General features: G+C 44.1%; 1 protein-coding gene across 5 annotated transcripts in view; it reads right to left on the bottom strand.

The window, feature by feature from the left end:
- The window catches only part of LPGAT1 (lysophosphatidylglycerol acyltransferase 1), a 123,889-nt gene that overhangs the window by 97,509 nt on the left and 614 nt on the right, over positions 1–25,766 (bottom strand). The window contains exons 2-3 of one of the 5 annotated variants that reach the window (XM_059718067.1): positions 24,799–24,994; positions 21,174–21,445 (exon numbers count right to left, since the gene is read on the bottom strand). In XM_059718067.1, coding sequence (XP_059574050.1) covers positions 21,174–21,411 — 238 coding nt within the window. In that variant the 5' untranslated portion in view covers positions 21,412–21,445; positions 24,799–24,994. Of the gene's footprint in view, positions 1–19,938; positions 20,184–21,173; positions 21,446–21,813; positions 21,835–22,179; positions 22,286–22,396; positions 22,515–24,798; positions 24,995–25,766 lie in introns of those variants that run through there. The other 4 variants (XM_059718059.1, XM_006261519.4, XM_059718072.1 and 1 more) reach the window with 4 other exon arrangements.

Genomic DNA, 25,766 nt, shown 5'->3' with positions numbered 1-25,766 from the left:
TTCAAGAGCAGTGTCAGGACAGTAAATCAGGGGGGAGGAGAAGCCAAGGGAGGGAGTGGTGCTGAGCAGTCACTGGACAGTCACAAGAGGCTCATCCAGATGGTGGGCGTGGGGGGGAGGGGGATGACACCTAGATTTGTGCATGCGGCAAGGGCAGGCTGGGGCCAGGGATTGCACCAGCCTCTTCCCGGCCGGGGGGGGGTTGGACCCAAGCTGCACTTGGCGTGGGTGGCAGTCATGTCCTGGACCATTCTAACACATATCTAGTTTACCTACAAGCCAATTCTCAAAGCAGAACTCTAAATACCATTTTCTAGCCATCAGGTGATACCTTGGAAGCTATAGCAAGTTTCCACATACAGAAAAGAGGATACTAACAAGTTATGGACAGGGAAAAAGTCTGCTCTCTACTGGAGAAATCTGTAGCTTTTGATCTGTGTTATGCATCTACCATGATACTTTTGCCTGTTTAGATAATATGCTGGTACCTTGTTAATAACATCTGAAAGGAAACAAATATATTTACATAGTAGTTTGTCTGTGATCAGCTTAGGGTTGCCAATCTGAAACCAAACCTAAATGGAGAGTTGTTTTGAACATAAAACAAATGCATCTCAGACCATGTCTAGATAGCAAACTTACTGTCACTAACAGTACAGGAAACCCTTGCTATTCGTGGGTTCAGCATTCAGTTTCAAATATTTTCGAATGCTGAACCCACATCTTAAATACACTTAAAGGAGTTCCTCAGGAGCTCCGCACTTGCTATTGCTGGGCTCCCACCACCACCAGCGCAGTCATGCCCACCCCCAGCTGCTGGGGGCACTGCATTCATGAACGCAGTGCCTTATTCACAGATTGTGCCATTCGCGAAGGATATGAGAACATATCCCCTGTGAATGGCAAGGGTCTCCTGTAGTGTCCTCGAGCACGCTGTGCTGTTTCAGAAGGACCGCCTCCCAAAAGTCAGGGCACTGCAGCTGTCAGAGGAAGGTTAATTAACACAGCTGAGTGACAGTGCCAGTCAGCATAGCCAGAGCTACAGACATAGTTGTGCCACTTCCATTTTAGGAGTCAGCCCATTCAGAAGCTACCTACCACCAAGGATGGTAACTCTGCCATATAAATATAGCCTTGGGCAGGAGAATTTCCACTGAAAAGAAAACAGAAGCTGTACAAAACTGGCCAGCTCTTTAGTCCAGGGGTTGCAACCTAAAGCCTACAGACCAGATATGGGAACTTGGCAGCAATTTGGCAGGAAACAGGAATGTATGGGCAAAGGGAAAAAAAAAAAAGCATTCACCAGCAGTAGAATCTGCAGTCTGTCTCCAGCACATACTGCATTAAAATCACCACTCCCAAAAGGTCTCTAACCCTTACCCTAGGATTAGCAGTGCTCAACCTACAGCCCACTGGCTGTATTTGGCCCACAGAACCATGACATCCAGCCTGTGGGGCTCCCCAGGGGGCCAGAAATTTAAAGGCTAGGAAGTGGTAGCAGATTAACTGCAGCAGCAATTGCACTGCCACTGCTCTCTGCTGCCAAATTTCTGGACCCTTTAGGGAGCCCCAGTAAGAGAACTGGAATGGGGGGGCAAAATTAGCACTGCTATCAACATGGCAGCTGCTGGCACTGCTCCGTACGCTGCTGCTCTCCCAGGTGTGCAACTGACCTACTACGCTTCTGGGGAGCCCCATGTGTCCACTCATTCAGCCCATAAGGCCAGATGGGTTGAGCACCACTACTCTAAACAATGTGCCGAGCCCTGGAGAACTCCCTTGCTGGCTAAGAGCACTGCAGAGCTTGGGAGAAAACAGAAAACCATTTCTTTGGTCAAATTACATTTCATCGGTTTTTGACTTGAAAGCCTCCCATGACTGAGCATACCTTAACAGTTGCTCCCTGTGATTAGAGTGGCAAGACACTGACAGTGTCCTCATCCCTACTTTGCCTATGGCAAGTTAGGATGTTTTTCATGTTTTGGACATTGTGCCTTGCAGATGCTTGTAAGAGGGCTGTTTGTGAAGTTTAAAAATAGGTTAGTAACCACTTGTCTAGAATGGTTGGTCTTGAGCAGGGAGTTGGACTACATGACCTACTGAGGCCCTTCCAGCCCTATTTATCCATGATTGCTCCTACCTTGGCCTATCCATGTTTCAAAATCCCTTCCATATCAGAAAAAAATGTCCATGTGCACTGATGGAAATATTGGCAGAGGAACACAAGAGACTTCTATTTGTTTTAGCTAAGTGACTAAGTCCTCTGGCAAGGAGAACTCTTGTCTGTGGTTAATTCTATAGAGGAACACCACCACTTCTATGGAAGGAAGTTTGTGGTCAAGCAGGAAAGGCATCCATCCCTGCAATAATTCTTCCTCTTCATGGATCCAGCTGGACATCTCAGTTAGAAAAAGTCAGCATTCTTATTTTGGTTGCATAAATCTGGGCACAAGTACCTCAATGTTCATGCCTTATTCAGATGGCCTTGTTGAAAGGCTAATTACAAATACTACACAGCACACCCAGGAACTGGTGCTCATGGCATGTGCATGGTTGGAAAGAGATGGCAGCTTCCTTTCTTCTAAACGTTCCTAATTTATCTAAAGTAACAACAGACCTGGGATTACAGGCATAGACTCCAAAACATGAAAGGCTTCCAAAAAAGGGAGGGACGCAGAAGGGAATCCTGCTATCAGAATAGGGTGCAACTTGAAAAAATCATTTGGGAAAACACAGCCAACTTGGAATGCCATAATCCCTCACAGCACTGCAGCAAAAAGTTTAGGAGCACAGTGAAAAAACTTGGAATTTAAAGATGAAGTGTTTTGCGTGGGAGACGGGACAATGAAATCAGACCTGAAGGAAGCAACAGTACCTTCTTTCCCTCAGTTGATTTGGAGTGTACCTGTAAAGGCACACAAAGAACCTGCAAACTCGCTAACTACAGGTGCAAGGATGCAAGTGGAGGAAGATAGCATTCAACATTTGCATAGCACTGGGGCCTTCAAACCAACGATGAGTTTCAAAACAATTTTCTTCCAAGTAAGAACAAAGGCTAAAAGGACAATATATACAATAGGCATAGTATGTTCCAGTTTTAATATTTAATAGTGTTATAGTGAATGGGGGAACCAATTATCTTAACAAAATTTGATTAATTGAAAATATTCTAATTACAAGATAAAGAGAAGTCAACATATAATAAAAATAAGATCTCCCCGAGAAGATTTTTGTGTTCTTACATATTAAAAATGTAAACGTAGCCTTTTCAAGGTCATCTAGTATAAAGAACAATCAATGGTTAATTGCTTATGGCTTTAATTCTTAAGACAAAAATAGTAGATTTAAAAGGAAGGGGAAAGAAAAAGCATATTGCAATTTATACTTTGCATAAACTGGTACAGATCAGCATTTTAACAGGAAAATATATCCCACAGGCAGCAACTGAACTAAGCCCAATAGGCAAGAAAAAGTTCAAATCCAATCCAAGTCAACAGAGCACAAGTTCCTTCCTTACAATGGCAGCTCACTAACTTGTGAATTAAGTATGTGGCCCCATTCCAGGTTCTCAACAGAAGTCCACATCACAAAAGCCACTGGCACCTTTGCTAGCAATCTAAAATACCAAGTGAATAGCTCTAAAAGCTAAAATCACTAGATTCCACTCTTTAAGGGGCTGAGGTACATTGGTGGGAGAAGAACTACAAGAAAGCTTGTTTAGATATGAAAACCAATTTAGATACCAAAGATTTAATTCAGTGGCACCTTCCATCAGTGCTACAAAACATCCTCCTAAATTGGATGACTATCTGTGTTTCACTAGGTATTTAAGTACCATTCTTAGTGCTGTCCCACTGATAGTATTCTCCCGTTTCTGACTTGGATTGGTCCTTCTAAACATAGACCTGACAACTAGTTTTACTTGGGATATTTCAAAGATTTGAATGCACTTCAGTGATGTCCTTGGTTTCCACCTTCATTCCCCAGAATAAAGGCTGGCTTGCAATGTAATTTTAACATCAAGTCCTTCGGCCTCATTCTTGAAACCTGCTGCTGCTTGTCAATGTTTGGAACTTCTCCCCTGTACCTTCTCAAAATATATAAAATAAAATATGCACACACAAATGTTTAACATACAAGATATTCTATTCCAACTCAAAACAAATGCTAAGAAGGACAGCAGCAAATACTGAAAAAGGGAGAGGAAAACTAAGCATAATATTTTGCTATATATTCTCAGTCGTTATGGGGAGAAAATGAGGCACCAAGGAAAGTTGTGAAAGAGGCCAAGGAAATGGACATATCAACCACGAAGATAAAATATTTGCTGCAAAGGCATAAAGATAAGAGAACTTCATCAAAAGATCCCATTTTATAAACAAGAAACAACAGGAATTCCAAGTCTTGAAGGATCAACAGGTATTTTTAAAGAAAGGATTTTTTTTATACAATTAATTTACACGCTGGATGTGTTATACTGTTATCATGTGCTGTGACTAGAGTTCCTGAAAGATTCGAGCATCATTTGCTAAAAATGGCAAATGAGTCACTATCATCATATGAAAAAGTAGGTTAAAAGAAAGGGATGTAGATTGCAAAGTTAGAACACTGAAGGTTAAGAAAACATTCATGTGCCTTAAGTCTGCTCTCTGGGCACCTAACAAATCCAAAGAACAGAAGCAGCACATATACAGAAACTGTTCATACAGAGTTTGTGACTAGACAGTGAGACTGGTTTCAATGCTTCTGCCTAAAGAAAAAAAATAGAGGCAAGTCTAGTGGGCAGAGTGAGGAGGGAGCTTGGCACTCTCCCTGGCTCTTCACTTCCACCACCAGAGCAGCTCCAACAGCCTCTAGCTCCTGCATGGCTTTGACAGGCTGTCAAAATTTCACTAGTAACACAAGCAACGGGAAAACAAACCCAACCTCCAGCAGTTTCTCACTCAGCAAAATCTAAGAAGAATTGCCTGGGACAAAGGCATTTCTACTCCAAGTTGATCTTTCCCTGCCAAAGAGCTGCTGCAAACAAGAAAGTGCTGAAGCTCCTCAATAATACGGATGTATAAAGCAACAGAATTATAAAGGATTCCTACCAGCTTCTCCATAACACCCTCTTCCTTCCCTAGCCTCATACAGCTACGTTACTAGAGTGAAGAAGAGCATCAGAAGAAAAAACAGGAGAGGGGTCTAAGAGAGAAAAGATATTCTTCAATTTGCATATAATTTCATGGAGACACAGACATTTCAAAACTGTCATACTATTTTGAAAAAAAAAATCACAGAATACACTCATCTATCTATAGGTTACTTTTATTTTTAACAATGCTAAGTAAAGTCCACAACAATTCAGGTCCTGCCCTGAAGTGAAATCAAAGATAAGGTGCAGATGAAAAACAGGGAATCAAGGACCAATTGTAGTTACCTGGCACTGCTTATCAGGACATCTGGATACTTTTATGCACAACAAACTATTTACATGTGCTGTAGACCATTCACTCAGATACAGAGTTAAGAGAAAGAAAAAAAGCAAATCACATTTAATATAATGCCTTTATATATTCTGCCACAATGCTGAACGCTTCCACCCACAACACAGTTACAGAGTTAAATGCATCTCCATCCCCTGAGGGATCATACTCAGAGAGACTAGGAAGTGCACTCACCTCCTGCCTTTACCTGTCCTGGGACAGAATTCTGCAAGTATCCCTTGTAAGCTGGGTCTGGGCTATGGACCAAGTTACCCAGGTAGCATAGGTCCAGCTACATTCAAAAGACAAGCTGTTCTTCTTTTTGGGAGTTTGTGACCAGTTGTACATATAGTCATCACAAAACAATCTTAAAAGCAAACGGGCCTATTCTATGATGATGAGAGACAAAGCATTTGCAATAGAAAAAATTAACATACTATTTTCACACACATGTCTCTCTTCCCTAAAAGCTACTGGCAACCTAGGCAGGCCTAGGTTCTCCAAACATAAGGAAATCACACACATACTTCCAACATTTCTCTACCACAAAGATACTGACACGTTTGTCCTGCATTCACAGAGAACAAAAGGGTGAAGCTGTCAAGCATGATATGTAAACTGTGCCTTTCAACTTTAATCATGTTTTCCAAAGCTATATGCAAGATCTGTTTTGGGTTGGATTTGGGTTTTGTTTTTTTAAACATTTAGTCCAGGTTTTTCCAAAGCTACCATAAACTCTAATAGCCCTTACAAGTTCTTTGCATTTCTGTGGGGAGAAAAGAGCCAAAAAGGTGTGACACAGTCCTAGTAATTTTTCTTTACAGGAAATTACATTTGCTCAAACAGAAGCAGAAGCAGTTGCCCTTGTCTGTGAAACACCAAACATATTTATGGATCAAAAGAAACAAAACAGTGATAAATGACAATCCTTGCTAACTAGCCACATTCACAAAAATAAGGAGTGAATCTCATGACTTAATGTAAGCTACAGAAATATTAACAATCTTGTAAAGAGACAATTTTTTCCTCTCAGGAATTTGAGCAACTTAAGATAATTATAGTTTTAGATTGTTACAGAGACAAGAGAGTTGGGAAAGACAGAAAAAATTAACATCTATGTAAGAATGTTTTTGTTTTTTGGTTATGCAATGCATGATGTATTTTGCATGGAAAATATCTGCAAGAAAAACAAGAATAGAAGGCACCACATATGCAACATTCCCAAATTTATGCTGCTGTACAGACCAAAGCACTCCAGTGTCTTCCATTTGAGGTCAACAGGATTACATCTGCATTAACAAGTTCTAAATTAACTATTAGTGAACACTGAAATTATGCTTAAATGAGTAGGCAATCCATTCTTAAATATATACACTTTAGGGAAGGGAGGTTGTTCATTACCATAATTCTCACAACAGCAGCAAGCCTGCAATGGGAAGAAATCTTAAACCTCTGATGTAATACTCCATCACCAGCAGGCAAATAAGTGGAGGTCTATCAGACTTGGAATTTGGACTTACACATCAGATTACATGCCACTCTAAGGACTGAAGGTATACAGTTTTTAAATGCAAAAGTGACACACAGCAATAAGTGCCAGTTAAAAAAAAAAAATTAAAAAAAAAAAAACTTTTGCCAAAATACACTCCATCTAGCCCTGAAGAATGGCAAGCAGGCCTTGCCTATGCTAGAAAAAGTTTAAGAAAAACCTTCACTTGGTCCAGCAGCATCAGAATTGTTGGACAGACTCACTTCTTATATAGTACCTACTCTGATTCCTCCTTCCAAACATAGACATCTTGGTAGCTTGTTATTTGTAAATAACTAGTGTCACAGAGAAGTAGAGCTGAAAAGGCCCTCCAGAGGTCATCAAGTCCAATCCCCTGCCCAAGGCAGGATCATCCCTATCCAAGCCATCCCATACAGTTATAATCTAAACTCTATATAAGACTACCATCAATTCTGACACAACACAGACCTAACACCTGAACCTGCCACAGGTAAAACAAGGGAACCACAACAGCCAATGTCCTGCTTCTATAAAATGTTGTCAATATAGGCTCAAGAGGTCCCAGTAGAGGGCCATACCCTCCTGCCAGCTACAGAGAAAGGCAAAAACCCCACAGTCCGTACACATCTGACCATGGCCTGAGCCCAATTATGGTGATCGGTCTGACTCTAAGTGGAGGGACAGGACCCTCTTGCCAGGAACTTCTGGCTTTGCTCCCAGCAGCAGCATTGACACAGCTCAGTTGAAATCCTCAGCCTTGGCTGTAGCCAACACCCAACACCTCTGGGAAGGCTTAAAGGCAATGAGCGGCTTCTTCAAGTCCTTTTCCCTCTGGACTCTGTGTCCTGTTACTCGAGGGTTGTAAGTAGAGATGCACCAATACATCAGTCTGATAACGATATAAAGAGAATTGGCTGCATCAGAAGTCGGCCTGATGAGGCTGATAAATGCCTGTGCCTGCATGCAGCTGCAGCACAGCATGCAGGCAGCAAGGAGCACAGCCTGGCAGTATAGAGAGCTGCCTCCTGCCGGTAAGTCCATTGGGATGGAAGGGGAGGGGGAAAAGAAGAATTGTTGGGGAGCAGGTCAATAGGGGCAGGCGCTGCCCAGCCAGGTCGGGGCAGGGTGTAGGACGGGGTGGGGTGGGGGTCCTTACTGCTTCATGTACCCTGGGAGGTCACGGAGGGGTGTGGGGGGGGGGGTGCCCCTGGATCTGTGCAGGGTGGGGTAGGTGCGCTGGGGCCAGAGCTGCACCGGGCTCTTCTCTCCGGGAGCTAGGTTCAGGTGGGAGCTACGGAGGGGGCTGCAGCCACCCCAAATTTTGCCATAGCTCCCTCCCAGTGCTGCTGCCATCACACGCCCAGCGCAGCCACCGCATGCCCATTGCAGCTCTGGCTCTTCCCAACTCAAACCCCGCCTCCTCCATGCGCTAGGCCCCAAAGCATGCCAAGCCCAGCCCCTGGCAAGAAGAGCCCCACGCAGTCCCAGCCCACAGCTGCAGCCTGCCCCACCCCAAACAGATCCGGGAGCACACGCCCGCCCCCCAGTATGTGCGCAGTGGCAGGAACCACCTTCCCTCTGCCCCCACAAGCCGTGGGTCCGTCCTGTGCCCCTCCCCAGCTGGGTAGCACCTGCCCCTGCCCCCTCCCTCACCACACAGGGTAGGGATTTGATCTCCCCCCCTACACCTCTTCCACCACAACAGACTTACCAGCTGAAGGCAGCTCTCCATGCTGTATCAAAATCGGATTGGTATCAGCCCCAAAAATCTCTATCGGTGCACCCTTAGTTTTAAGTCCTATGCCCACAGACTTCAACAATTCAGAGTAAAGTGCAAGTTTTTACTTATGGCCTTTCAATTTAACGACTGCCTATGTTTTCCTTTACAAGCAACAGCATAACTAGGACAGGGGTGGAGAGGTGACAACCGGGGCAGCAATCTCAACGTCAACTTTGTGGAGGTGTGCAAAAGCAGCTGCCGCCTCAGTGGCAACTGACCACACTGCTACAATTAACATGGCAGGAGCTAGCACTACCCCTGGCACAGACCTGCCCTGCTACGCCTCTGGATACAAGCCAGGAAGAATAGAAGTTCACAATCCACTTTTCTGCATCATTCATTATTTTGTACACTTTCATTGACTCCCTGTTTATGAGCCTCCTTCCTCAGATAAATAATCCAAACTTTCCAGTCTGTCTTCATGACTGTCCTCCCACATGCTTAAAACACTCTAGCTGCCCTATTCTGAACCCCCCGGATGCTGCAATTTCCTTTTCAACATACAGTGACAAAGTATAACATTAGGCCAATGACTAATAACAACATCCTCTATATTCTCCATCACATTCCTCATGCACTTCAACATTTTGTTTATATACATTTTAAAAGATACAAACCCCATTACACTTCCTACCCACTGGGCCAAATTGATATTATTAAATTTGACTCTTATGAGAAGTGCAAGGAGGTCAAATCTTTCCCCTATCAAATATGTCCTGCTTAAGATTTAACAATACAGTGCCTCAACCATCATGTGACCTATTCACAACACAGCTTAGTTATATCCCTCTGAAGTTCCTCATACTCAAGCGCAAAGCTGGCCAACTTGCTACTCCCATATGGTTTTGTTATCTCTCTACTCACCCACACTTTCGTATCTTAAAGAGATGTATGCTTTTAACCTACATACTGATTTTTAACAGAATAGTACCAAACACAGGAGGAATTGCTCTGCTAACCTTTTCCCCATAATGCAAACTGAGTTCGTTCAGAGAACCAAAAGTAATGTAACACACACAAGTTAACAGCATAATAGGTTCTTGAGAAAGCTTGGGGCAGCCCAATCATACAGCATATTGCATATGCACAAGAAGGCCAAACTGAAGTGACACGAGCAAGTTTATACTGGCATTTTCCAACTCTTGTGTGCTTCATTTTGCATCCAAAGACACTAAAGCTGCAGTTCCTTGTATGCATGTTTTTAAATGGAATTTTAGATTAGGCAGGCAGACAAAAAACACAGTATGTGATCTAAAACAGTGGTCTTCAAATGCCTAAGTCACAGAATGTTTCCACATTTCTCTCGTGGAACTCTTACCACTAGCCTATAGTCTGATATGGATTCAGGCAACCCAGCCTGGCAATGGGGGCACACTACCTCTCAAGCCCACTCCACCGTTAACCCCAGGCCTTTTGTCGAATCCATGCTGACCTGCTGCAGAACCCCAGTACTCTGCAGAAATCTGAAAGCCCCTGGCCTAAGAATTGCACATCTCCACAGGAAGGCCAGTAGAGACCAAAGAGTTATGGTTACATTTTCCTTACTTCCTTGCTAGAGTCTGTGGAAGCTTTCTAAAAAAACAAGCAAACTGTTGTTGTGCCTGCTGAAGACTTAAGGAATAACACAGATGCTGAAAAAGGAAAGAGTGTTATAAAAAAGTTATAATTATCATTAACAAAAAAGGTTTCCCACTTTCACCCTCTCTGATCTTTAAAAACACACAAGGTAAAGTAAGTCTGGTTTCAATTCCTTTTGTCACTAGAAAAGAACAATTTTCAAAGGAAGCTATGCAAGACGTGAGCAAATGGGGCAGCAAACAGGGCAATTTGCAAGCAGTTTGTGAGTCAGCTCACAGATCAGTTTGCTCTCCTCTTTGAAGGGAAGCCTTTAAGGTAAGCTCTTTCTTTAATGAAGAGTAACTAACCTACACATATTTAGTGTAAGTAGATAAAACTGAGCAGTTAGACCAATACTTAAGCCCCTTGTTTGACTGAAGTCCAGAGTGAAAAGGAGTTCACTAGGCAGTTTGCCTGGATAACTTCTCACCAGGTTAGAGGAAGCAGGTTAGCAGGGGAAACAGAAACTTTTGGAACCAAGGAACAGTGAATGGGCCAAAGTACAGGGAAGTTTGCTAGAGAAAGTCTGCTTAGAAAGAAGGCCAGGAAAAGAAAGGTGGTGGATTAAGAGACCCAGAGAAATGGATAGAGGCCCTTTTAATATCAGAGCCACTGCCACCTCTTCCTCTCCTTGCACCTGTGAGGTGTCTGTTTAGGCAGGACCACTCACTAGAGGCTTCCACTATGGTCCTGGTTTGGTGCTATGGGGACTGTAGCTTGCATGTTCCTTGCAGTGACAGCCAGGTGGAGGAGTGCCTGCACCGTGAGTGGTACCTTCTGTTGGTGTCTGTAGGAAGTATGCAAAAGCTACAGGAGGAGGTGGCAAGACTCCAAAGCATCCTTTGCCATGAGGACTTCATCGATTAGACGCTGGAGAAGACCTCTAGGACTATGGAGGAAGGACTGCCTGAGGCAGCACTAAAGAAAAAGGTCATGGACTCCCAGGAAGGTGGAAAGCTGGAAGCTTGTGACCTCTGGCAGCAAGCACAAGTCTTCATCTCCATCTTTAGCAGTTTGCCTGGAGAACACATATGAAACCCTGGCAACCCTACTCTGATGGTGGAAGAAGCCAAGCCAGGCATCCACAAGGTGGGGAGGATTGAGGCCAATGCCACTAAGAGGAAGTGACAAGTCGTGGTGGCTGGAGACTCTTCTGTAGGGGATGCTGCCTGACCTGTTGTCATGGGAGGACTGCTGCTTTCCCAGAGCCCAGATTCAGGATGTCGTGGAACGATTACTGAAACTCATCTGGTCCCCCCAACTACTACATCATGCTGCTCATCCATGTGGGCAACACTGATACTGCCAGGGGTGACTGAGCAAATCAAAAGTGACTACAAAGCTCTGGGAGGACAGAAGCTCAGGTGGTGTTCTCATCCATCCTTCTGGTCAGGGGAAAGGGCCTGGGCAGGAGTGGATATATCCTGCTGATCAATGCACAGCTGCGCAGATAGTGGCACCAGCAGGGCTTTGGTTTTTTCAACCATGGGATGTTGTTCAAAGAAAGACTGCTAGGAAGAGAAAGGATCTACCTGACAAAGATAGGGAAGAACATCTTCACAGACAAACTCGCTAACCTAGCAAGAAAGAGTTTAAACTATGTTCGCTGGGGAATGGAGACCAAAGTCCTGAGGTAAGTGGGGAAGCAGGTGGCCTGGAGGAAGCACAAGTACGATGCAGCAACAAGATTCCCATCTTTCTGCGAAAACAGGCCAATTGGCTAGTTACCTCAGGTGTCTGTACATGAATACACAGAGCCAGGGAAAAAAGCAGGAAGACGTGGAAGTCCTCACACAGTCACAGGACTATGATGCGATTCAAATAAGAGACTTGGTGGGATAGGTTACATGGGGCACTGTCATGGATGGGTATAAACTGTTCAGGAAGCACAAGCAAGAGAGAAGTTGTGCTTTGTGTAAAAGAGCTGTATGGTTATTCAAAGCTCCAGTATGAAACTGCAGACAGGTCTTTTGAAAGTCTCTAGGGTCAGAGGGGATAGCAACAAGGGTGATGTCATGGTGGGTGTCTGCTGTAGACTACCAAACCAGGAGGATGAGGCTTTCTTTCAACAGCTAGCAGAAGTTTCCCAGTCGCTGGCCCTGGTTTTCATGGGGGATTTTAATCACCTTGACATCAGCAGTGCACAGGAAATCCAGGAAGTTTTTGGAGTGTGTTGGGGACAACTTCCCAGTGCAAGTGCTGGAGAGACCAACTAGGGGACATGATCCTCTTGGCCTGCTGTTCACGAACAGGGAAGAATTGGTAATGAATGTAGAAGTGGATGGCAACTTGGGCAGCAGCAACCACAAGAAGATTGAGTTCAGGATCCTGAAGAAAGGAAGGATGGAGAGCAGCAGAGTAAGGACCCTGGACTTCAGAAAAGTAGACTTTGACTCACTCAGGGAACTGATGGGATCCCCTGGGAGGCCAGTCTGAGGAGAAAAGGAGTCCAGGGACAGCTGGCTGTATTTTAAAGGAACCTTACTGAGGGCACAGAAACAAACCACCCCAATGCACAGGGAGACCAACAAATCTGTCAGAAGTCCAGCTTGGCTTAGCAAGGAACTCTTCAGGGAGCCAACACACAAAAAGGAAGCTTAAAAGAAGTGGAACTTGGACAAACAACTAGGGAGAAGTATAAGAGCACTGCTTGGGCATGCAGGGATGAAATCAGAAAAGCCAAAGCGTAACTGGAGTTGCAGCTAAGCAAGGGACATGAAGGGTAACAAGAAGGATTTCTAGAAGTATGTCATCAACATGAGGAAAATCAGGAAAAGTGTGGGTCCCTTACTGAATGGGGGAGGCAAACTAGTGACAGATGATGTGGAAAAGGCTGAAGTACTCAATGCCTTTCTCACCTCAGTCTTCACAGACCAAGTCAGCTCCCAGACTACTGCACCCGGCAGCCCAGTTCAGGGAGCAGGTAAGCAGCCCTCAGCGGTGAAAGAACAGGTTAGGGGCTATTTAGAAAAGCTGGATGTGTATAAGTCCAGGAGGCTGGACGTGACACACCCAAGGGTGTGGAGGGACTTAGATGATGCAACTGTACAGCTGCTGGCCATTATCTCTGAAAACTCACAGTGGTCAGGAGAAACCAGTCAGCCTCACCTCAGTCCACAGAAAAAATCATAAGGCAGGTCCTCAAGGAGTCCACTTCTAAGCACTTAATGGAGAAGCAGGTGATTAGGAACAATCAGCATGGAGTCACCAAGGGCAAGTCATGCCTGACCAACCTGATTGCCTTCTAAGAAAAGATGACTGCCTCTCTGTGGCTGCAGAGAGAGCAGTGGACATGTTGTATACCTTGACTTTAAACAAGGCTTTTGATAGTTTGCTTATAAGAATGTTGTGGGAGACCCTAAGGAAGTCTAGACTGGATGAACGGACTGTAAGGTGGATATAAAACTGGCTGGATCATCGAGCTCAAAGGGTAGTAATCAGTGGCTCATTGTCTAGTTGGCAGTCTAGTTTGTCCAGCAGAAAGGATGCAGACAAATTGAAGAGAGACCAGTGGAGGGCAACAAAACAGCTAGGTGGCTAAGGCACATTATTTATGAGGAGAGGCTGAGGGAACTAGGCTTATTTAGTCTGGAGATGAGAAGACTGAGAGGGGATTTAATAGCAGCCTTCAACTACCTGAAAGGTGATTCCGAAGAGGATAGAGCTTGACTGTTCTCAGTGGTGGCAGATGACAGAACAAAGAGCAATGGGCTCAAGTTGAAGCAGGGAAGTTTAGGTTAGATACTAGGAAATACTCTCAACAGGAGGGTGGTACATCACCAGAACAGGTTACCCAGAGAGGTTGTGGAATCTCCATTCTTGGAGTTTTTTAAGACTTGGCTAGACAAAGCCCTGGCTGGAATGACCTAGTTGGGGGCGGTCCTGCTCTGAGCAGGGTATTGGACTACATGACCTCCTGAGGTCCTTTCCAACCCTAATTTTCTATAATTCTAAGAAACAGCTGAAAGTTTAGTGTCAGTTACACTTTAATGATACTAGGATAGAAGTAAATGTAAAGAGAAAAGCATAAAGTCCACGTCTCTTGTTCTAAGAATAAGAGAGATATGAATCACTTTCAAGATAATTAAAATTAATCAGTGTTTCTGCATGTGCAATCTCTACACAGGCTGCATCATTCACACAAGATCTACAATGATTCAACATTGCACTATCTCTATTAAGCAAGATTACAATGAGCTTTGCACTAGGCATAGTGGAATTAGTCAGGGATATCACATCTGCCTAAACCCTGAACTTTTCTTATCACCTCCTATAATTATATATAATCTTATTTTTTCATTAAAGGTTTTTTAAAGTGTTGCTTATACAAATAAATGGTGACTGAAATCAGATTTGACTCTGGACTCCATAAAAATCTGTGCACTAACTGGATCATAAACAGTTCCCTATACAGAATCGGATTATTTTAGAACCCATCACAAAGGAATGATTAGAATGGCTCTGTCAGGATAGCCGATATCTAAATCTACAGTTATGTGATCTTTCCACAAGTCAAAAAAAACCTTACTTTGGGGTTCATTTGGATCACAACCCCAAAATTAAAATAAGGCCTAATGTTTTTAAGGTAATGTATTTCACACTATCCAAAACTAGCATATAGCCTTACCAGAAAAGGTGTTAAAAAGAATATTCAAAAGTAATGTATAAAAATAAGATTACCGGGGCTTTTAAAAATTGCTTTTTTCAAAAAAAGATACCAAATCACTAGTATTATTTAATGAAATCTAGTGTTTAACCTGTAATTTCTTTCAATTTGTGGAACTGAGCACTGCTTAGCATAGACAATTACTGCTAATTAATGAAAATCAGAGTGAAAGAGTAGTTAGATCTTGTAAATTAATAGTCTTCCATCATTCTGTATAAAATATTTACTTTTGGATATTACCCGAGGTCTTCCAGCCCCTGTTCCACTTCCTGAAAATAAGGGTTTACACAACAGAATGAGCAAAGCAAGCAGTGTGTGTACTAGACACTAATGCAGTATTTCTCAGCTGGAGCAAAGAAAGATCCCATCCAGGATGCTGCAACATGAGCACCACTGCTGCCTCAGCCAGGTCAAAGTGCCCCATGCACCTGGTGCACAGCCAGACCAGGAAGGGCTGCAGCACACACTTCCTCTCCTGCTTAATTAGGGTTCTCTGGAAAGCCTAAAGCAGGCAGGAAAACTGGCTTTGGCTGCAGCCCTTCTTAGTCTGGCTCCCCTATACTCTTCCCAGAAACAGAGGTGCATGTGACAGCTCCATGTGCCCTATGCACCTCTGCTTCTGAGAGATGTTATATGGTGTAGGATTGGGAAGGTCTGCAGCACAAGACAGCTCTCCTGCCTGCTTTTGACTCATCAGAGAACCCTAATAAAGCAGGAGAGCATAAGGGTGCTGCAGCCCTTCCCAGTCTGGCTTTGTACAAGACATATGGGGCACCCTTACCAGTTGCAGTGGCTCACCCCATTTGAGAATCACAGAAAAGTTGAGGCAGCACAACAGTGGTTCTCAACAAGGCACACCAAATTCAAAAATGTTGAGGAAGGTACCCTGATTCTAAAGTTTGAGAACAAGTGCACCAATGAAACAGACAAGTTACATCCGCTTCTTTCATGCATCAAGAACAGTGATTCACAACCAGGGAGCCAGCAGATCTTTGAAGTGTGCCTTGAGGTATGAAAAGGAAAGCAAAAGTATGAGGAAATGAGCAAGTAAGTGCAGGCTCAGACTTGTCCTTCCCTGACCAATCCCCGCACCCGCAATGCTTGGCCCTTAAAAAGAAAAAAATCAGGAACAACTCAATTCAAAGTTATGAAGCAGTACCTCAAGTCCAAAAAGGCTGAGAACCACCAATTTAAAAGAAGGAAGCTTTCGGCTACTATTTTGGTGTCAGTGAAGAAAGAACAATAAGAAGTCTCCTGGTAGATTAAGTGGAAGATGTGTGTAGTTCGTGACAGAACATACAGCTGGCCACCTCAAGGCCAACACATATTATTGGCCAGGAATAGGCTCACCTCTCCAGGGGCAATTCCACAATTCCTGCCATAGCTTGGCTTATTGTTGGTGTTACAATCGTGTCACAAGATCCCAGCAGGACCCAAGTCTTGCTCTGCCGGGTACTGCAATATCAAAATAAAACAAAAAACTACCCCATGCCCATGAAGACTACACAATACAAGATACATCAACTCTTACCCTTAGAGCAAAAGAATGCTCTTTCACCCACCCAAGATGTATTCCATAAACTGAAGGAAAACAACTCTTGGATACGGTGCCAGTCTACAGCCACTCGAACTACAGAAGATGACAACTGTACTGCTCAGGAAGCAACCACTCCCCTTTTCCTTGTGGGGAGGAAAATAAGCCTCAAGGTCACAACTGCAACCTACTCATACAAGTCAGAACCCAAAGATCAAGCATATTTCCCCAACAAATCAAAAGCTAGAAATCCAAGTCTCATTCTGCTTCACCTAGTAAAATCCATTTAGAAAAAGGTTAAAAGGAAAGGGGTAAAGATGAGGAGGGGCTGAGATTCATCTCCACTGTAACCAAGTTCTAACATCTGAGCAACATATCAGAGAAGCTAGTGTGGCTTTCAGGCTGCAACAGACTACACTCCAACCACTGCATTCAGACGGCAAGACAGCTACAAAGCAAATGTCTTTTAAAGATGAGATGAATCAAAGTGAGGCTCTGTTTTACTAGCCCAAATTGTATTTTTAGACATTTAATTAGAAATAGTGTTTTGTTGCGACTATGAAGCCTGCATTTTTCTTCTCTCCTCCAAAAGCCCCATTAAGAGAAAAAATACACTCTACTAACAGGCAGGGGTCAATCCTATCTGGACCCCAGCCTTGGGTTTTGTATAAGCAAGAACACATTAAGTGAGAAGCTTATTCAGTGCAGTTTTTATTTTAATATTTTTACTGCATTTAATATCTTGGGTCCCTTCCTCAGCCAAATCTCCTGTGTCATTTCTAAGTGCAACAGCAATTGAAAGGCTTTACCTTCACAACTTACATTGAGGGAAAAGCTTTTTTTTCCTACAAAGTGGGGTCTACTTCTACTTGGGACAATACAAGAATTTGAGAAGATAAAGCTTAAAGCTCTACTAGGTCAACAGTTCCAGTCCAAAGGTTGGTTGCTGCAAACCAAAATTTGTGCATGAGAAGGAGGCAGTCACCAGGACCTCTGTTTAGTCCATCTCTACACATACATACACACCCCCCTTTCTACAATATCTGTCACACTATTTCAGGATATTATATGATGCCAAGTGTATGAAAAATAGATAAATTGTGCCATAAATTGAAAACACCAAAAATACAGTGAGAGTAAGAAAAGAATGACTATCCACTGGAAAGAGTTATAAGCATAATCTGTAGGATTTGGGGGGGGGGGGCTGTTTTTGTTTGTAATTTATAATAGCAAGGTAATCCCCTATGATTGGTTTATAGTAAATAGAAAGAAGTATTTTAATTGTCACTCTTGAAAGGTCCCTCTTAATTCACTGACAATTCCTCAATAACATATGGATTTCCTAAGACTCTGGCACAGCGTGCATGTATGTGCAAAGTAAACAAATGTCCAGTTTTCCAACTGTTCCATGACACATCTAACAGACCAAGAACGAGGCAAACATGAGACTAGACAGCATAAGCCAAAGAAGAGTCAGAAAAGAAACATACAATCCTTTGTTTCTAGACCTTTACACACGCATATATCTGTACAGTTTAAAAAAAAACAGATGAAAACAAACAAACAAACAAACAAACAAACAACAGCCCAATTTTTATATCATTGAACTGCACTGCTCTCTCTCACCCGGCAGTCTGAGTTCATAAACATTAGCAAAGCACAACCAAGATACAGTACTACTCTCACTAACAGAAGGTTAGCTGATAGCTGGAGAAGACTATGCAGTAAAGCAACAGAAATTGAAATTAGAATTTTGTAATCCTGACTTCCAGCTCCTTGATCTAACCAACGAGTACATAAGGTACATTTTCAAACTTCTGGCTCTTCAAACTGAGTACAGTGATGGATTAGGTTATATATCAATAACTACTACTGAGAAATTGAACTTGCATTTCAAACCCACCCTCCAAAGCCTATTCATAAGAAAAGAGTAAAAAGAAATCCCATCTCTCACTGGAATTTCTCAGGTCAAAATACCCTTCTTTCATTCTACCCCATTCCTCACTTGCTATTAATCTAGTTAGGTCCATAATTAACAGTAATCCTTTATATGCAATCTCTTTTATCACACATCTCAAGCCAGATGGTAATCTGGCACTCTTCTGTCTTCAGTTAACGGTTGGGCTACGAAAAATATCCAATAATGAGCTAATCTACTGGTCAAGTAAGAACCCTTCTATACAGTCTATGTATTCAGCCTAAATCACAGGTATACAGTCAGCCAGTGTCAACATTTACCCCTTGTTTACACGTATTAACATAAGATATACTGCAAAGATGCACTAAAGTTACTAACCTTTGTCCTAGTTGTAGATGTGCAAATCAGATCTTGCTACAGAACATCTCTCTTTCAGATTATCAATGAATACCCAAAGCCACTCTAGACTGGCAATAGTAAAACCTGCACATCAGTTGTAAATTGGAGTAGTAAATAGGCTCCATTTTACTAGAGAGAAGACAAAATAGCTGTATAGTATGCATGCATTCCAGATGCATCCCTCCTTTACAGAGTTACCTATAGAAAGTAAGAGTCTCATCAGCACTTGCTTAAATTTGAGAATGAGAAGTATTCAATTGAGAACTACTCATACACCTGACCAATGCCTCGATTCAGTCTCGAAACAGAAATAGGGTCCCTCTGCCTTGAAATCATCCTAGAAAATATTTCCATGTTGCTGCTAATTCTACCAAAAGGAAAAGCTACTTTAAATGTGCCAAAGGGTTCTTAAGATAGCAAAAGAAAACTATTCAAATTCCTAAGATGCAACAGCAAACTGACCAAGAGAGGTTTCAAGGAGATTCTAGAGTATGCAGATCATGCTGACACCACTTTCCAAGCAAGAGGCAAAAGAAACCACACAGTTCTGCAGACAGCAGGGAACATACCCCCAAGAAACTGCCCTCAAAATTCATCAACAGCTATGCAGTCAAAAGACAATGACTTGAATTTTAAAATGGCACTTATGATCTAAACATTGCACCCCTAAGGTCTCATGCGAGATAAATTTTTCCTTACTGTTATGCTGATAAACTTTCACATATCCAATTCAGAATACATACAACACTGTAAAGATCTCTTCCTACTGGAAAAGTTTTATTGCATTTAAAGACTGAAGGCGGGCAGCTAAAAAAAGTACCTGCCACTGCAAATACTATGTGGACTTCTTTTTAATGAGCAAATGTAAACATACAAAGATTAAAATAAATAAATAAATAAAATAAGCACAGTTGGAAAAAGATTGAGCTGTACCAGGCAATGCAGTTCTGAAGCAGTGCAACACTTGCAACAGTTCTGGCCCAATGGTTTGGAATCTAATTGTGCTGCCACCACCACCACCTCCTTAAGAAGAACTAGGAGCTCACCTAGAACAGCCACAGAACATGTGTGCATCTCCACAAGGCACACAACACCATACCAAAAGGCACATTTTCACAGAGGCTTCAGCTCTTGCAGCCCAACAAATAGCTTTGCCAGTACGTGGAAGAGCTCCGTATCTGGGTCAATACTGAATACTCTGACTAACCCAGAGTCCAACCAGACTCCAGAGCTGTGCCGTCATTCCTTTTTCCCTTGTATACACAGACAAGACCTGCAGATGCCTCCTGGGCTGGAGAAAGGGAGACAGAGAATTTCAGGAGAGTTGTTCATGTTGTTCTCACAAGACAAATGTCCTCCACCACCTCCCTTTTTTCTAGAATCTGAGCACATACACACAATTGATGGCTCTTTCATTGCACAACATGCAGCAGCCAAGATGAAAGTCAATATGCCCAAGGACAAGGTTTAGAGCCTTCCTTAGTACATCATCAGTTCAGTCCATTATCAATGAGCCTATAAACACTAACAGGTAAAAGAAGTTCAAATGATAACTACAAAGCAATGCATACAAAGAAAATTTATATATAAAAAACTCACATAGTTAAAATATTAATTCTATAAATAGCGAATGAAGACTTATGAGAGAGAGAGAGAGAGAGAGAGAGAGAGAGAGAGTGTGTCCCTACATTTCACCTACATCCACAAAAGATGTTCCCCTTATTTAGAAGTGGCAGAAAATGAAAACTGTAGGCGCAAGCCTTAAGGAATAAGAGCTATTTTTTCAAAAATGTATTTTAAGGGAAACCTCTCAATCTTTTGTACTGATAGCTCCAAGCGAAAATTATTTGTTTATACTCAAAGCGTAAGCATTTCAGCCTTGAACCTAACAGAAATGAAGGGGCTTTTCAAAGGTGTCCCATATTAACACCAAAACAAGATGACCTCAGGTCCTGGGAGCATGGGGAAAAGGAGAAACACTTCTAAAGGCATGGACATCACTAATCATGAAGTAAGCTATTGATTGAGAGCTAAGAGCCTCTATTATTTAATATGTTCTTTGAACCCAGTAATGTAGTACATTATAAAGATATTTTTGAAAGATCAGTTTTAATATAAATAATAGATTCATTGAGAGTTCAATCTAGAAACATAGTGCATGTCTGTACAACAGGCCAAAGGGAGGAGGGGAAGCCACAGTAACAGCATCTACCCTTATTATCTAGGATGTAGCTACATGATTATACTTGTACATTTCTTTAAATTATTAAAACATTCTTACCTGTATATCCTGCCCACCAGCCCCAGGAAGCCACCATAGCTAAAAGCCATTTAAATAATACTCCTTCGATATACCAGAACAGCTTACTATCCAACACTCGAAGAGGTTGCAGTATAATTAAATACAAGACGTAGGACGGAATAGCAACCAGGTTATTGGCGACCATAAAACCGAATCTTAGGAGTGCTTTCAAAAACGTATAGCCCACCCTTTGGGCTTGTACTAAAGTCACAGCCATTCTCCTTCACAGCCAAATATATGGGTTCTTCCGACTGGGAAAAGAAAAACAAAATGCATCTGTTACTTATTGGCTAAAATGAAAAAACAAACAAAAAACCCCCCCAAACACACACACACACACACACACACACACACACACAAAGTTAGCTAGAGGCTTGGATAGTTGGAGGCTGGCATCTCCCTGGGAAGGCTCTGTTCTCAATCCAGTTGCACAAGCGTCCTTACTTCTCCATTCATTTTGAGACAGCAAGAATGGAGACCATGGGATTGGGGGTGGGGGGGACTGGATCTGGGAGATATCATTACCCAGAACCTTGCCAGCAAGCTTTGCCCCAAGGAGCATCATATATATACATATACGCCTAGAACACGAGGGTGGGAAGGGACGGCAGGAGGTCACCTAGTCCAGCCCCCTGCCCAGAGCAGGACCAGCCCCAACCATCTCATCCCAGCCAAGGCTTTGTCTAGCCGGGTCTTAAAATCCTGCGAGAATGGAGAGTCCTCCATGCCCCTCTGGCTGCAACAGCCACGCACCCGCGGGCCCGAGCCAGCCCCAGGCAGGGCACAAAGCCGCCGGAGGCCCGGGGGAAAGCGGAGACAGTGACACGCGCATGGAGGGAAGGGGGGGCTGCCCTTTGCCTCCCGCCGCAAACCAATGGCGGGCGGGCGCGGGCTGCGTCGCCGGGCTGGCGGGCGGAAAGGGGCGGCAGAAGGTCGCGGGTGCGCAAGCCCCGTCCTTCAGACAGAGGTCACCACCCGCACTCACCTCCCGCGGCGCGGCGCGGCGGGGCGGCTGGGCCCGGGAGGCGGCGGCGCATGGGCACGGCTCGGCGGCGTGGCCGGGCCGGCGGCGCTAGGCGGCTGGCGGCGCCCTGCGGGGGAGGAAGGAGAGAGGCGGGCGGCGCGGGTCACTGGGCGGGCTCGGCGCGGGCCCCGCCGCCCCCTGCCCGCACCTGCCCCGCTAGGTCCCGGCCGCTCCGTACCTGGGCGCGGCGCCGCCGGCGCAGCCCGAGCGCTTCATGCCGCCGCCCCCGCCCCAGTGCCCGCGGGAAGCGGCGCCGGCGCTGCAGCAAGCGCGGCCGCCTCCGGCCCACAGCTTCCTCTAATGCGCGCAGGCGGTCCCGGCCCGGCTCCTCCCCGCGTCTGCCCGGGGGGGCTGCTCCAGCGCTGGCCCCGCGCCGCAGGCTCTCGGCGGGTCACAGCCCAGCGCGGCTCCCAGCAGCGCCTCGCGGGCCTCGGGAGAGCGGCTCAGACCCCTGCCCTCCCCCTATGATTTAGTATAAATATAACCGTTTATTCAAGACTGGAGCAGGGCCTAGCTTTAAACCGTTGCAAAAGGCGTTCACCAAAGACCTAGGAGGCAGATAAAGTATTTCCTCCTAGCACTTCGGACTCGCCTACTTTGAAGGGCAGCGAAGAGCTCCCAGCGCTTATGCTAAAAGCCAGGACCACCACCTCCTAGCCTTTTCTCTACCTCTTTGACCCCCTTTCTTCACACACACACACACACACACTCTCTCTCTCTCTCAAGCTGCCTTCAGACGAGCGCCTACATGTAGCCTTCAGTGCCTCTGCCCACCCCCACGCTGCTTGGCTAGCAGCATCTGTCTTTGGGATGAAGTGAGAGTAGGGCACAAGACTACATGTGGGGGCAACATTCTTACGAAACCAATGGCAGGCATCCCACTGGCTCTGAGGTGTGGAACAAAGCACATGGCACACTTGCTGAAAGTATCTGGGTTAAAGCTGAAAAAAAAAGGAGGGGGATAGCAAGGATGATCCCATGGGACACATCCACACCAGTCCCCACAAGCAACAACAGGGACAAACAGCAGCAGCATAATATATGCCACTGCTACTTGTCCCCAGGAAATGCCCATGCATGTGCATGGCTTGCAACATGTTGCCCTGTGCAGGGTAAAGGAGGCTGGGGCCAGCACCTGGGCTAGCCTCAGCAGCCTTACCTGGGGTCCTGGGGGCTACAGCCGCAGCAATCCAGCAACAGGAAGCCTGGCCAGCAGCTGGTGCATGGCTTCAGTTTCAGGCAGCACACTCTGCTAGCACATGCATCTCCCCACTTTTTTGGGCACTTTTTTTTTTTTGACACCAGGATCTGTGTCAGAAAGCCTCCCTACATGCTGCAAATTAGCAGCACCAAGAATGCCTGCATGTGCAAGGTGCAGCACTGCAGACAAGTCTGCAGCGCTGCATACTGCACGTGCACGGTTGTCTGGACACACCCACAATTGGGCATCTGTGATCTGGTTTGGCAGCCTTTTTCAAACTAACAGAAGTATCTGAGCCATAGGACCTGGCACTTATGAACGGCTTGAATTACCATGCTCTTTGCTGGGAAGACAATATGGCAGTGTATAGAGGCCAGAAAGTGTTTTGATTCTGTTAAAGACAACTTTTTGGTATAAACCGTGGAGAAACCAGCTAGGGGAAGCTCTTCAGAACTTGCTGTAACAAGGAGGAACTGGTTGAGAATCCGGAGATGAAAGGCAACATGGGTGACAGTAATGACTGTAAAATTACAGGAACTACAAAAAGGAGGGAGGACAGCTGAATTAAGTTTTGTCAAGAGATCTGGCAGACATCATCCCATGGGAAGCAAATCTAAAGGAAATAGGAATCTAGGAAAGTTTTTATTCTTTAAAGAGAAAAAAAGTCAAAGGGCAGAGGAGTATGCTATCCTGATCCTTTCTCTGCACAAGCAGCATAGCCAAGCAAGTTTCTTGCTTAAAAAGAAAAAAAGCTTTCCAATGACTTAATGAAACATAAAAAAGGTAACTTGGCTAATGTTACTATGACCCGTATAAAAGGTATAGTAAGAGCAAGCAGGGACAAAATCAGAAGGGCAAGGCACAAACTGAGATAAAAGGCAATAAGAAAGCATGTTATAATTAGAAGAAAGAGGAAGACCAAGGGATATGCAGGCACCTTACTGAATGGGCAATGGAAAATTTAAAAATAGACAATAGGGCAAAGTTTGAACTGTTTAACACTTTTTTTGCTTTAGTCTTCAAAGAAAAGGCCAACTATTAGATATCAAGCAGCTAGCAAGGGGGTGGGGAAGAAGGGGGCAGATAATCAGCTAGGGAAGAAAAAGAACAGGCAAGAGATTAGTTTGAGGAGATGGTTGTTTCCAAATCAGCAGGGCCTGATGAGTTTCCTCCCAAGGTTCTCAAGGAAGCACTGAAATAAATGCAGAAATAGTAAGTAGCTATAGTCTTTGAATACTCATGGAGGTTAGGCAAGACTGGAAAACGCAAACCAAGTGCCCATTTAAAAAAAAATGCAACAATGTTGGAATGCATTAACAGGAGAGGTATGAATAAGTCAAGCGATTCCACTCTATTCAGCACTGGTGAAGACGACTCACCTGGAGTACCATGTCCAGTTTTGGCCATGGCCTTTCAAGAAAGATGTGGCCAACTTGCAAAGGCTCCAGAGAAGAACAATGAAAACAGTTAGTGCTCTAGACAACAGGCATGAGAAAAACTTGAAAGAACTGGAATTAGTCCGTCTAGAGAAGACTCGGGCTGGATTTGACAGCCATTGTTCTCTTGTCCTGCCATCTGTGGATACAGAAATAATGAGCTTAAATTGCAACAAAGGAGATTTAGGTAAGATATTAAGAAAAACTTCCAGCGAGGGCTGTTAAGCAAAAGCACACATTATCTAGGGAAGTTGTAAAAACTTCCAACGACAGTTTTCAAAGTGCTGATTAAACCAACATTTGTCTGAGGTATTTAGACAGATGATCTTGCCTTGAGCAAGGTGGCTGAAGTCCATTGCAGTCCTGTTTTTCTAAGAATTGTCTTCTCTTGAATAACAGAGGCTCTCACTCTTAGCTTTCCTTTATAGCCATAAGGAATCTCATTAAAAGTATTTTCTAAAATGTCCACCCTGGAGCCTGTTCTCTACATTCTTTCCTTTGTCTTTTCCTCAGGAAACAGATCTTAGTAACTTTTCTGTAAGTAAAGAAGTCGTACGCAAAACAGGTCCGATTTTCAGTTAAAGCCACTTTACACAACTCTGCCAGTGTAAGCCATTACCCCCAATTTAAGCCCTTTTATCAGTATCAAACTATACCAGTTTAAAGAAGTCTTTGCATAAACAAAGTCCAACCAAAAAACGTGCACTGTAGCACTGTACAAGTTAGGAGTCTGTGCTCTCCCTGCCAGCAAGGGATGTGCAAGTTCCTTGCACACAGTGAAGTCCAGTCCAGGTAATGCCATGCAGAACTCTCAGCACAGGGTGCTTAGGAACACTAGACAGTGTCAGTGTCAATGCTGTACTCACTGATCTGCCTTGTCATTGCATCCTGTGAAGTATGACAAGCTACTC

The sequence above is a fragment of the Alligator mississippiensis genome, chromosome 1, assembly GCF_030867095.1.
Source record: "Alligator mississippiensis isolate rAllMis1 chromosome 1, rAllMis1, whole genome shotgun sequence".
In the NCBI taxonomy this organism is placed as follows: Eukaryota; Metazoa; Chordata; order Crocodylia; family Alligatoridae; genus Alligator; species Alligator mississippiensis.
Note: the sequence above shows the minus strand (reverse complement) of the source record. Positions and strands in the feature narration are given on the sequence as shown.